At 38.1% G+C, this 13882-nt stretch overlaps 1 protein-coding gene across 1 annotated transcript in view; it reads right to left on the reverse strand.

Moving 5' to 3' along the window:
* LOC129758382 (pseudouridine-5'-phosphate glycosidase-like) overlaps window positions 1-13882 on the reverse strand; it is a 59743-nt gene that overhangs the window by 39988 nt on the left and 5873 nt on the right. Inside the window, exons 3-7 of the mRNA XM_055755886.1 lie at window positions 6306-6471; window positions 5644-6009; window positions 5244-5580; window positions 5037-5182; window positions 4806-4865 (exon numbers count right to left, since the gene is read on the reverse strand). Coding sequence (XP_055611861.1) covers window positions 4806-4865; window positions 5037-5182; window positions 5244-5580; window positions 5644-6009; window positions 6306-6471 — 1075 coding nt within the window. The remainder of the gene's footprint in view (window positions 1-4805; window positions 4866-5036; window positions 5183-5243; window positions 5581-5643; window positions 6010-6305; window positions 6472-13882) is intronic.

Genomic DNA, 13882 nt, shown 5'->3' on the forward strand with positions numbered 1-13882 from the left:
TCAGATGAAGAATGATATTTACGGCTTATGTTCTTTCGTTCTTTGATACCTCATGTTTCTCTAATTCTTTCCATCACCTACGAAAATGTGATCGTTTTGAGGTACAAAGATGTACCAAGCGATTTCATAAAATCAGTATTGATTTCAACAGAGCAACACCTCTTCTTGGTGACTTTAACCAATCGCAATTGTTCTGGATTCCGGGTCAGAGCAACAACATGGTGTTGGAATCTTCTTCCATGATAAATTCTGCTAGTGCTACACTATTGGATGGAACGACATTGAATGGAGTTAGTCAACGAAACGGGATACGAAACTCTCAAAACCGAACGCTGGATTTGGTTTTCTCAGATGATTCTATTTCGATCAGTCCCATTATCGAAGCCAGTGGTTTCATTGTGCCGATAGACGTGTATCACCCTCCTTTGGAATTTGAAATTTTCTTCCCGAATCCTATCACTTTTGTTGAAGATTTCGATGTATCAGCCCGTGATTTTAACCGGGCGGATTTTGATACTATGAACCGTGTTCTATCTGAAGCTGACTGGTCTGAAATCCAAAGTTTGTATATTTAAAGCAATCCTGGATGACGCTATTGATAAATCCGTACCCCTGGTGCGGCCTCCTCTTCGACCTCCTTGGACTAATGCTCACTTGAAGCGGTTGAAACAGACACGATCAAAATTGCTACGGAAGTTTAGTAACTCCAGGTGCCCATTCGTGAAAATCAAATTGAACGCGGCTACTAAATGTTACCGGATATACAACCGACTTTGCTATCGTCGTTATGTGCATCGTACTCAGACTGAACTTCGTCGCAATCCAAAAAAGTTCTGGAAATTTGTAAACTCCAAACGGAAAGAGTCTGGGCTTCCAGCTGTACTCCAATTAAATGATCGTATTGCCATGTCAGCTGACGAAAAATGCGACCTTTTTGCGACGCACTTCGCCAGTGTTTTTTCAATCAAATCGCCAACCGCTAGTCAAGTGAACGCCGCAGTAACACGATTACCCATCGATGTGCTGGATCTGGATGTTTTTGCTGTAAGCGAGGAAATGGTGTTAGAGGCAAAAATTAATCTGAAAAACTCCACGACAGCCGGACAGGATGGCATACCGGCGTGCGTACTGAAAAGGTGTTGCTCTTTACTGGTGAAACCTCTGACAAGCATTTTCACTCAGTCTCTAGAACAGCAAAAATTTCCCACCATCTGGAAAAAATCGTTAATGAGCCCAGTGTACAAAAAAGGTGACAAAAAAGATGTTCTTAACTACCGTGGTGTCACATCGCTAGCTGCCTGCTCGAAAGTATTTGAGAGGATTGTCAACGATGTCATGTTTTCGGCTTGCCGGAACTGGATCTCTGAGAACCAGCATGGATTTTTTCCTAAACGCTCTGTAACTTCAAACCTGATGGTTTTTACATCCTTTTGCATATCAAACATGGATGCCGGCAAACAAATCGACGCGATATATACCGACATTTCCGCGGCATTTGATTCTGTGAACCACGATATTCTTCTGAAAAAATTGCATCGATTGGGATTTTCCGAGCGATTGTGTGCGTGGATCAGAAGCTACCTAAGAGATCGTCGATTGGCTGTGAAAATAGGTTCAGCTGAATCTTCTGACTTCATTCCAAAGTCTGGGGTACCCCAAGGCAGCAATTTGGGTCCTTTATTGTTTACGCTGTTTTGTAATGATATCAACCTGTTGCTCATTGGATGTGGAGTTCTCCTGTACGCGGACGACTTAAAAATATTTTTAGTCATAAACAGTAAATCTGACTGTTATGAATTACAACGCTTCTTGGACACAGTTGTAAACTGGTGCGCCAATAATTTACTAGTTTTGAGCGTTACGAAGTGCTGTATTATCACGTTTGGGCGTAGGAAAAATCCATTTATTCATAAATACGATATTCTGGGCGAGCAGTTGCATCGTGTTGAGGAGATAAAGGATCTTGGCGTTTTGTTGGACAGTCAAATGACTTTTAAGCGGCATTACTCTGTGGTACTCGAGAAAGCTAACCGAATGCTTGGATTTATTATACGTTTGAGTAAAGAATTCACTGATCCTCTCTGCTTGCGAGCTCTGTATTGTTGCCTGGTGCGATCAACATTGGAATCTGCGAACCTAGTATGGTGGCCTTTTGAAGCTTCATGGACAGCGCGTTTTGAAGCAATTCAACGTCGGTTCGTTCGTTATGCTCTTCGTGAACTACCTTGGGAGAATCCTTTAAACCTACCGCCATACGCTCATCGTTGTGCTCTGCTTGGACTTCATACGCTGTCGGATCGTCGTTCCATCGGTCAATCGCTGTTTGTGGCAAAGATTCTTCGGAACGAAATTGACTGCTCCTGGTTACTATCTCGCTGTAATATTTATGCTCCAGAAAGAACACTACGTAATAGAAACTTGCTCTCCCTGGAACCTAGAAGCACGCGATATGGCAGTAACGACCCTCTCCGTTCCGCAAAAATATGCTTTCTTCGTTATTATGCGGTCTTCGACTTCAATGTTTCCATTTCAACTTTTAAACGCCGTATTGAATCTGACTTAAGTGACCAACTGAGAAATTAGGAAAAGTATCATGTAATGTACAAATAATATTAAGTAGATCATTAAGACACCTAAATATGTCAGATGATTTTATAACAAATAAACAATAAACGATAAACAATAAACAACACCTCCCTGTATAACTGGTCTACTCGGAACCTTGAGCAGCACTGATTGCTTCTTCATTTGACCGTAAGTTGCGGCAAACCCGAAGCAATCGACCATGTGCTCGCTCGGCTAAAATCCCGAGTCGATGGGTGGGATTCAGCCTTGCCAGATCTACGGATTTCTCCGTAATTCTACGGATTTTAAGTAATTCTACGGAGCTACGGATCGATGCTCGAAATTTACGGCTTTCAACATTTCCTACGGATTTTCTACGGATTATCGAATATATTCAAGGGATTCTGCGGATAAATGAAAATTCTACCTGACGACCAAAAAAAAAGGTCATCAAGTTTTGTTTTACCAAAATCAGTACAATTTTCGATTTTCGTAAAATCTACGGACTCTTATCAATCTGGCAACGCTGGTGGGGTTAGATGAACAAGAGAGATCAATAGTGGGAAAGATCACATGCGGGATATACATTGTGTTTCGATGAAAGGTCCAGCAGTTGATCAGCAGAGCTCGATTGCTCGTGTTCGCCGATTTCATCATGTTCACCGCAGTGAAATTGGCTAACGCGCCGTTGTACTGAAGCGGTGAATGCAGGATCAAGTCCTGCCGGTGAGCCGTTGTATCTTTTTCGAAAACTTCATAATATTTACGGCTTATGTTCTTTCGATCTTTGGTTTCTCTAATTCTTTCCATCACCTACGAAAATGTGATAGTTTATTTAATTTTAATGAGATTTTCGACCATTAACAGCGTTTTAAAGATTAGCAGAAGTCACCATCTTGGGTGGGGTCAGATATCGAATTTAGCCTTTACACCCAATACCCATATTATGGGGGTTGAGATTTTCAGTCATTCAAAGCATTTTTAAGTTTAGCAAAAGCCGAAAGTTTAGCAGACCATGAAATATTTTTTATTTTATTTTTTAAAATAAATATTTTATTCAAATTTCCTTATTCTAAAGATTTGACGAGGCACATTTATTTTAAGATACTATTTCATACACATTCTACCTATAATCTTGGCAGTAGAATAGAGGCTCAAAATATGGTTAAAACATTGATTTTATGTTATTAATTCTACCGGATCATATCTCAATAATGCAATCATCATTCATCATCCTTCATGATTGCTAGAAAAAAAACTGGGAGAACTCACGGAATCGAAAAAAAAAAACACAAAAATGGCTAACATTAAAGCTTTGGAGACCAAAAATTTATAGCGTAGTGATTTTATCGAAGCATAAAAAACTGGCCATGATGACAATTCTAAAACATCCAGATTTTAGCTTTGTTAGAGTTCTGGTGATGCATGGAATGCACTTTACCTTGTAATGAACGTTAAATCCAAGGTCCTAACGAATGTTTGGTTGACGATAATAAAGCTAACATTATTATTTGGGTATGACAGGTTTTGGAAGCAAGTACATTTGTTAGGAAAAATATCAGGATTCATTCCTGATATTCCTAAGCAGTGAAATTCGAAGAAAAAAAACAACAGTTGTATCGTGTACCTAGGATTTTTTTATGTTAGTAAGTGTTTTTAATGTTTCATATATTGTTATCCTTAAGTGTATGCAGCATAGACTAGTTCACTTTTCGACTTTTTTCGACATTATTTGCTTAAATATTTCCATTCAAAAATCATTAAACTTAGTCTCAATTATAAGGGGAAATGAAATTTCTGCTTAACAACTTTGTCAAAAATCGTAGCGACGTATCTCTCTAGGTGATAATTGATTTCCATTCCTCGTTAAAACGTGTTAAAACTCTTTTCTAACGGTGCTTTTCATCTTTGACAGGATTTCAAAGTTTTTTAAAGAAATTGTACCCAGATTAGATTTTCGGTCAAGCAAACTGGAACAACTCATATGACAAACACTCTCGTTTTCACGCCAAACTCGATGGCAACACTAAACAGGAGGTTTTTTTAAATCTTCCAATGTCGCAACAGTGGATCGTACATATGCTTTCATAACGCATCAAGATTTTAATTTTCAATGCAGGTTTCTATCTGAATTCTAAGAACTTCGAAAATGTGTGTCGTAGTGAGGTATCGAAGATTTTCAACTTCCGAGAGCTCTGAGAATATTTCGTGTATCTAGTTTTTTGCATTCAACTACTTACCTTTAGATCAGCGTCCTTGACCATGATACACGTATCAACGACTGAACCACCGATGACGACCTGTAATAGAGAAACAAAAGTTGAGCTATTTCTTTCAAACTGCATTAGAAATTAATGAGTAGCTTGTATGACAATGGAAAAAAAACATATAAAAATAGATTAATGTAAGCATGAAATTTATTCCTAATTATATTTACAGCCTTAAAATTCTAAATCAAATTATCAACTAACCGGAACACGTTGAATGGTACTGTTTGTCACACTTTCACTTCGTCCTTCATTCACACTTTCACTGTTAACACTAGAACCCTCAACCCTGCACAATTCAACGGCAATTTCAGCTGCCACCCGAGCATTGTTCTTGATCAGAGCCATATCTAAAAAAAAACAGTAATAATAAGATAAAACATTCTTTTGAACCAATTAATCTTAACTTACTAGATTCCAAACTTTTCCCCCGAGTAAGTTGCGAAACTGCCGAAAGGATAAACGGAGTGACTTCCTTCCCACGAACACCCTGACGGTCAGCTTCGGCTAGTGCTTGGCTAATAACATCATCCATCAATTTGCGATCCAAGGCAAACGGTTCCGGAATCGGAACTCCAATTACAAATCCAGAACCCAATCCCAACGATTGACTAACGCTGATCATCCGGGCGGCATCCCTAGCGCTTGCTAGATTGTAAGCAGCCTTACAACCGCTTGATCGAGTGTAAAATGCTGGGAAGTCCAATGTCGGACATTGGTAAGAAGCGACACAAACGCCTTGAGTTTCCTGAAAGAAGTTAAACAGGGATAAGAATTTGGAAGGTTTGAAAAATGATAGTTTTGAACCTACCAAATACTCCAACGTTCTAGGAATGTCCAGAATTGATTTAATCCCGGATGAGATGACAGCCACCGGTGATCGGCCGAGTTCCACTAGATCGGCCGAAACATCCATGGTGTCCTGAACGCCTCGATGGACTCCACCGATTCCACCAGTAGCAAATACCCGAATGCCAACCATTCCGGCCACCATCAGCGTTCCAGCTACCGTAGTTCCTCCGTCCAGCCCTTGGCTCAAAACATAGGCCATATCGCGACGAGAAGTTTTGATGGTCTGCTTGCCGGAGTCGATCTTGGCCAGCCGTGCTAACTCATCCGGACTTAAACCCACCTTGATACGACCATCTATTATGGCAATCGTGGCCGGAATTGCACCCTGTAGGAGAATTTTGAGAACAGAAAAATTATTATGAGTGAAAACAAGTATCAAAAATTATTAAATAAGTTTATCTTAAATTGACTTAAGATTGTTTTTCGTATTTTGAAATGTTATTTTACCGACACACCCAGCTGTAACGCGCCATAAGAGTACAACTTAAACCGACTTCCTGTTGCCCTCAATAGGAGAGGTTGAAATTTTTACAACCGGATTTCCTTTCACCCTTGACCGATTGAAGTCAAGAGAAAAGAAGGCAAAATGTGCGACGGAGCGCATCGAGAAAACTAACGTACCTCCTGCCGAACAATCCGTTCCACCTCCAGGGCCGTTTCCAGATTGTGCGGATAGGGCATTCCGTGGGTAATGATGGTGGACTCGAGCGCCACCACCGGTTGCGGGACCGACTTTTGCCCCTGGAGAGCATCCCGGACGTCCGGTTTCACGTCGACCAAGGCGTTGCTGCAAGTGAATGGTAGGAGCAAGAAAGAACAGAGATGAGCACAGGAAATTTAGACTGGAGTACAATGGTACACAAACATGTGTATGTTTGTACCTCCTATGACTTCAGACATACAATAAAGTGCAATCTAGTGGGACCAATTAAGACATTGATGGGTGCAAGGCGAATTGCAAGACTCCAGAGTGATTGCGCAAATAGAAAGCCAATTACCTACATGCTGGCACATTTAAATAAAACGGATACTTGAAGTGTTTGAATCCGTTATTTTTTTTTAACCATAATCAATTTTTTTCTGGTTGAAACTTATTTCCTTAAAACTCATTGCTGTTTTGGCATTTTATAAGCAATCGTTATAAGTTTTTGGTGAAATTGCCATCCGTAAATAAATATGAATATTCAATATCAGCTGTCGATTGCTGAAATATGCCTGGTTGATTTTTCTACGTCATCGAGGATCCCAAGACAACATGGAGATTTTAATGTCTGTAATATGCGATTTGATATCACATTTTTCTATTATTTCCGAAAAAAGCATGTTCGGACTTGAAAATGGAGCTATGGCTGTTTTACCCTCAATTCCCCTACATTTTTCAAATAGTTGAGAAACGCATGTTCAGACTTGAAAATTTTGAACCAAATGGCCTATTTGGTTCAAAATTTGGCCGCACGGCTTGGAAACAAGAGTTATGGTTGTTTTACCCTCAATCCCCTTACATTCTTCAAATATTTAGTCCAGAAAAAGCATGTTCGATCTTGAAAATTTTGAACCAAATGAGACTAATCTTATAAGATTTTTTCCTAGGAATCGAATGAAGGCGAATGAGCTACCGCACGGTTTGGAAAATGGAGTTATGGCTCAATTTCCCAACATTTTTCAATTATTTAAGACAAAATGAGACATATCTTATGTGATTTTTACTCAGGAATCCAATGAAGGCTGTTTGAGCCACCGCACGCTTCGGAAACTGGAGTTATGGCTGTTTTTACCCCCAATTTTACGAATTGATTGAAAAATGTTGGGAAGTTGTATTAAGAAGTGTTTTACTACAAATTAAAGTGTGGTCGATGTTTTTTTAAGTTCAGACTCAGATAAAAGGCTTAGCCTAGGATCATTAATAAATAAAAAAAAAAAAAAAAAAAAACTCCTGTTTCCAATCCGTGCGGTGACTCAAATAAGCTTCATTGGGTTCCTCGGAAAAAATCACACAAGATACGTTGGTTCAAAATTTTCAAGTCCGAACTTGCTTTTTTCTGAAATAATTGAAAAATGTTGGGGAATTGAGGGTAAAGCAGTCATAACTCCATTTTCCAAAGCGTGCGGTGGCTCAAACAGCATCAATCCGTTTCCTTGGAAAAAATCGCATAAGATACCACTGATGAGTGAAGATACGTCAGACCTGGTTCAAGATTGTAAGTCCGAACATGCTTTTTCTGAGCTATTTGAAAAATGTAAGGGAATCGAGGGTAAAATAGCCATAGCTCCAGTTTCCAGTCCGTGGGGTGACTCAAATAGACTTCGTTGAATTCCTCGAAAAAATCACGTCCCGTTTGGTTCAAAATGTTCATGTCCGAACATGCTTTTTTCTGAAATAAATGAAAAATATAGGGGAATTGCGGGTAAAAACAGCCATAGCTCCATTCTTGAGAGAAAATTTCATAAAATTGGTCTAGTTTGTTCAAGATTTTCAAGTCTCAAATAATTTTTTTCTGAATTGTTTACAAGATATAGGGGAATTAGGGAATAAAAGGGCACTATAACTCCGTTCATAAGCTCGTGCGGCGTCTGAAACTACACCCAATCAGCGGTGTTTAAACTCGCCTCGGAAAGAATCATTCGGCTGATTTTTTCCGAGTTTAACTTGTTGTGTGCAGATTGATTTTATCTTCGTTCCAATCATGACGTGATTGCACACAAAACGAAGAGAACAGTTCCGAGTTGATGTTTTCCCCTCCTCGCAGGAATAAAATCACACCAATGAAACAACAGAACGAAGCTTACCGTACACGAATGCTCACGAGCGATCGTTGCCCGACGGACCGAGTTAACATTCCTCGCACCCTTCTCTCGCTCGTTTCCCGTTCCCTTGTATCTATCAATTTAAGCCACGCCCCCATGCGTTGTCCGATTGATGTGTTCGGCTGCCGAACGAAAACGATTTTTTCTTTAATTCGCAGAACTGTTCGTTTGCTTCGCTGATGTTTCCCCCGATTGCTGTTTACTCCTGCCGAGTTTACCCGAAGCTTACTTCCTGATGCTATTCGAGTTGAACTTTAGATAGCATCATTGCAGATTGAGTTTAACGAAATAAAATCGTTCTGCAAAGAAGGGCAAAGTGCGAGTATGTAGACTCGCGATTTTAACATCTCTGCACCCAATTGATTTTCCGGACATTTTCACTTAAGGAAAGTACTTTTTCATAGATTTGTTTTGTGTAGGAGAGAAGCTATTAAATTTATTTGCGGTTTATACACTTTTTTCCCCATTGTGCGTTGTATTTCTGATACTGAAATATTTAGACGATACCTGAATCATTAAGTGAATGAAGGATAATAAATAGATTTAAAATCTGTTTTAGTCATTATGTATGTATGTAGTTGATTAGTTATCAGAGATCAATATTATTCAAACTGATCAATTTCAAGCAGATTTAATTTTATTTCTAATTCATTTTAGTTCAAAAAAGCGTTTTATTTTATGAGTGATGTAAAAAGGCTGATAAAAAATGAATACTTACTCTTTTGTCTTCAATACCACGAAGAGTTTGTCTGATAATAGTAAATATTTGTTCCCTACAAACAATAGATTTATTTGACACGGCTTCGCCACAACAACAAAAAAAAGGAGGAATTCGAACTTACTAAACACCCTGTATGTTTTTGCGGGGGTATTTTTATTGGTGATTCTGAAAACGTATACCGAATGTGGAGGAATATTTTATCTTCCTGCACTGAAAGAATAGAACAAAATAGTTGCGTTCAAAAAAGAATGAAATCGCATGAAGCTGCGCACTCTCTTTCAAATTTGATAAGCTGCCATTTCTCTCTCGGTTGATATTTTTTCATGACATTTTTACACAATTCAGTTCAACAGTCCAACTAACGCTCTAAAAAATTTGTAGTTATTACAATGATTGGAAACAAAGATCCAGCTATTTCCGTAAAACAGGGAAATTTGGAATTGCTTTACTAAATTCGCTGTATCATCGATAATTTTCATTAAAAAAAAATTCATGAAACTTCGTCCGAAGGTGTAAAAATGTATGATCTCTTAACTGGCCAAGTTTCACCAAAATCGATTAGCGTGATTAATAATGTGTAACGGTTCCTCTCAACACTGAATTAAATTCAAGACGTTATTTAAAGTCAACGACCATGTAATGAAAATTTAGGCAATTACAAATCATTAGTACCATCTGTACTTTTAATTTAAATCGAAGTTGCGGCCTTTGTATAATGGTGCAATTGAAATGCTCACAATAGCTCTTAAAATTTAAATTAATGCTCTTAATTTGATAATGGCAATCTGGCACTCATGCACGATAATCGAATGCTAATATGCTTAATTGTCTATCGCAATTGATCTTAACTTCTCAGTTTTCCTTAATGCTACAACATGCCTTTCGCTCCTTGTTACGCTCCTCGACGGGGCCCCGGGAATCCTCCAAAATCAGCTCATGCAAATCTCATTCCTTCATGCAGTGTTCTGGTACCTCCTTTCCAGCTGTTGTTTTGGTCTGCATGCAAGCCTGGCTTGGGAAATCCCCGAAGTCAGCTGTTTTCAAAATAGCACTAGCACTCAGGCAATGCCTCTCGTTTCGGTAGTTTACATGCACAAACCTTCCTCCGACCAAAATCCTCCACTCTCACCAATCCAGCTCCTGTTGGACGGTTGGACTACGCTGTTCGATCCTCGCTTCCTCGTGAATGAATCCGAAAGCTTTTCTCGCCCGAGCACGTTAGGTTCCGATCGTGTGTTTCTCTCACGCATCAAAGGGGTATTAGATCTCCGACGACCGATCCGATTCTCCAACGAGTGTGCGTGGAAGCTCGTGACAAACAGTGGTGGTGATGGACTAGCTCTATCGTGAAATCGGCACCTAAATAAAAGCCCTGAAGGCAGGCAGATTCTAACATAACAGATACGATGACGTCATACCTCTTCGGGAGGGCTTTGTTGCTGTGTGGTGCTCGTGCTTCGACGGGTAACGACGTCACGCCGCTCTATGATGATATACACCGCTAAACAGGGAATCGCATTTTAGGAGTTAGGTCTAAAGAAAACAATCCAGTCTATTACCTTTCGCGTAGGGTTTTCTTTTTGGGATCCACTATTAGTATCTGTTGTGACAACGTGCTGTTACGCTACGTGCAACTGCATGCAATGAAATTACTTCGCTGGTAATATCCCTTGAAGAGTTTTGGTGATGAGCGGTTAGGACCTTGAAGGGAGTGGCTCAATATCAGTCTTGATGATTCAAATGTTTTTGTAATGAATTTCGGTTTACCTGTTCGCTCCTTGAGCTGATTTAGTTCAGCCAACCACTCCGCGTGCAACTAGGTTGAGCTCTCAATTTTGCCTTCTCGTCGTCCAACGCAATCTTTGGAAAGAGGTATTGTGATGAATTCTCTGTCGACTAATCTGTGCATTAATACCTACATTCAGCGGATGATATTATCGATATCCTCACACCGGTTCGGCACTTCGGTTAAATAGAATTCAATATCCGACGACGTTCTCGCAACCGATCAATCGCACTTCTTGCTTCTCTTCGTCTTTTTAACGGAAGTCTCAATGACATTTGCTTTGATGACAGTGGGTGGCGAAGTTGTCCGAGCCACCCTAACCATAGCAGAAAAAGATGAGTTCTCTCACAAGGACTCACTCTCAACAGCACGATCGACTATCAATCGTGATATCACCCAAGTTTGGCCAGTCCCTCCAAGTGAAACGGGACAGATCGGGAAGCTAAAATACCCCGATTAGTGATTGTTGGAGGCCTTAATTGCCCCAGAGAGTGGACAAAATTTGTGTGCTGTTCAGATCGTCCAGTAATCATACAGTCCACAATTAGTGTATGACGATCTAGAACACAATTCTTCAAATATTTTATTAGAATATGACTTTCTATGATTTTTCAATATAAAAAACTTGAAATTTGTATTTATCATAAGTTTTTATTTAAAAAAAATCCCATTTAAAAAAATTCCATTCGATTTGAAACATCTAATCACAGACCGGACTCGATTCAGGTTTCCCCTTTATTTTTTTCGGAATAGATAATCGAATCCGACGGATAATCGAGTCAAAAAAAAAACTTACAAAAACTTTTTGTTTACTTGCCTAGCCGGAATATATTGATTTGAACAGAAGTTTTCAAAATGGTGCCTACCACCCCCGGGGACGTCGAGAATCTATAAAAATATACAGTGTGTGGAGTATGGATGCACAGCAAAAATTATTTCCTGTAAAATTATGCAAATATCCTATAACAAAAAGGAGCAGGACATTTACCGTTACAACAAATTACGTGACATTTAATTTTCAAAACATTATAACAGGACGTTTGCTGTAATAATAAATGAATCTTCGTTAACTTTCAAGGAAAACAATTTAAAATAACAGGTTTTGTTAATTACAGGTTGATTTATTTTATAGGTTGTAGTTTCAGTGACACGTAATAGTCAAATTTTTTTTCTGTGTGCAATGATTAATCTTCATAATGAATTGACTTCTTCAGTTGAATATCCATTTGATCTGAGTGCTGAAAACTTATGAACCGATTTCCATAAATTCCCGCTTTTAAGAACCAACCATTTTCATATTTATTGAATTCCTCATCGAAAAAGAAAATTTTTATATAATTCTGAGTTATAAGTTGAAGGCTGCGATTTCAAAGCATTGATAACCGTCGGAAAATATAAATGAGGGATTTGAAAATCTGGAAAAAACCAAATCCAACGCATGAAACTTTTTAGTAGTTAAACCTAAGATTTTAAGTGTTGTTAAATTCAAATTGACCAATGATCAATTTCTAACTTTTGAGTTATTGTTGATCATCAATATGATCAATTTTACCATCCAATTATGAGAAAACTCAAACCGTTTACTTAGTACTGCGGATTCAACTGAATGATATCTGAGCATTTTTTACATTGATCACACTTCACCATAACTAATTGGATAATTGTGTCGAAGAATGGAAAAACTGAAATAGAACTCAAGTAAAACTTTTTTCATAACATTTTAAAATAGGCAATTTCGATTCCGAAATGATTTGTTTTCGATAGCTTCAAAAATTATCAGTGGAACATTCAACATCTAAGAAAAACTTATCATAAAACAGCGTGAAATCCGAAAAGTACACATACTATTGAAAACCTGCAAAGTAAATCTTAACCTTCCCATGCCGTTCGGGTCAATATGACCCGAAGCGCACATTTCAAATCTCTTTAACATCATTCCAATATACTGAAGAACTTGTAATTTTGACAGACCAAGTATGTTCTATGAAAATAATGATCAAATAAACGTCAAAAAATTAAAATTTGAGTTTTGAAAATCGGTTCATTGGGAAATGAAATACAGCTAAGCAAAGCAAAAATTGGATATCGTTTTTTTAAAGTTCGATTTTTTTCTACCGAAAGATCTGAGATAGCGGTCAAAACTTTCATTGGACCCCAACATATCTATACACTGTCGGATAGATGGATTCTTGACGATTTCAAACATCAATGAAACACTTAAATACAAAAAAGCTGCCAAAAGTGATGAGCATTTTAAAAATAAAATTGATTTTTCGGACTTTTTACTTTCTGAAGCAGTTTCTGATATCTTGGTAATACATATCGACTATATTTTTAAATTTTGAGTAATAAGAATAAATTACCTGCACAATGAATATAATATCATAAAAATCGGTTAACATTTACAGCCAGGAGAACGAAATCAAACTACAACTCAAATTTCCCCGAAACGGATATTTTGCGAACGGCATGGGAAGGTTAAACACAGTTCAACAAGGTTCAATTCTTTTTAGGAATTTCTAAGAGAATAAAATTTGAATATACCATTGAACAGGGAGATCATCCATCTTGAGAAGTGGGATGAACTCCAAAAGAGATTTTCATTAGATGGGGGATGGTAAAAATAGAAAAAATAACAATTTTTCATTTTAAGTAAACAAATATATAAGGTCAAATCGATTCAATATTTCTAAAAAAAGTAGGTATGGTAAAGAATCTTTTGTGTAAACATTTGAAGGAAATTATTTTCAATTTCTATTAATACAAACCTTATATTATAAAAACAATAAACACAGTAAATAATCTCAATCAAAAATTTAAAAAGACTAACAAAACTCACAAAGCTCATATGGCAAAACATGGGCAAAATTAGTTATAATGATGAAT

Source organism: Uranotaenia lowii, chromosome 3 (genome assembly GCF_029784155.1).
Source record: "Uranotaenia lowii strain MFRU-FL chromosome 3, ASM2978415v1, whole genome shotgun sequence".
Classification (NCBI taxonomy): Eukaryota; Metazoa; Arthropoda; class Insecta; order Diptera; family Culicidae; genus Uranotaenia; species Uranotaenia lowii.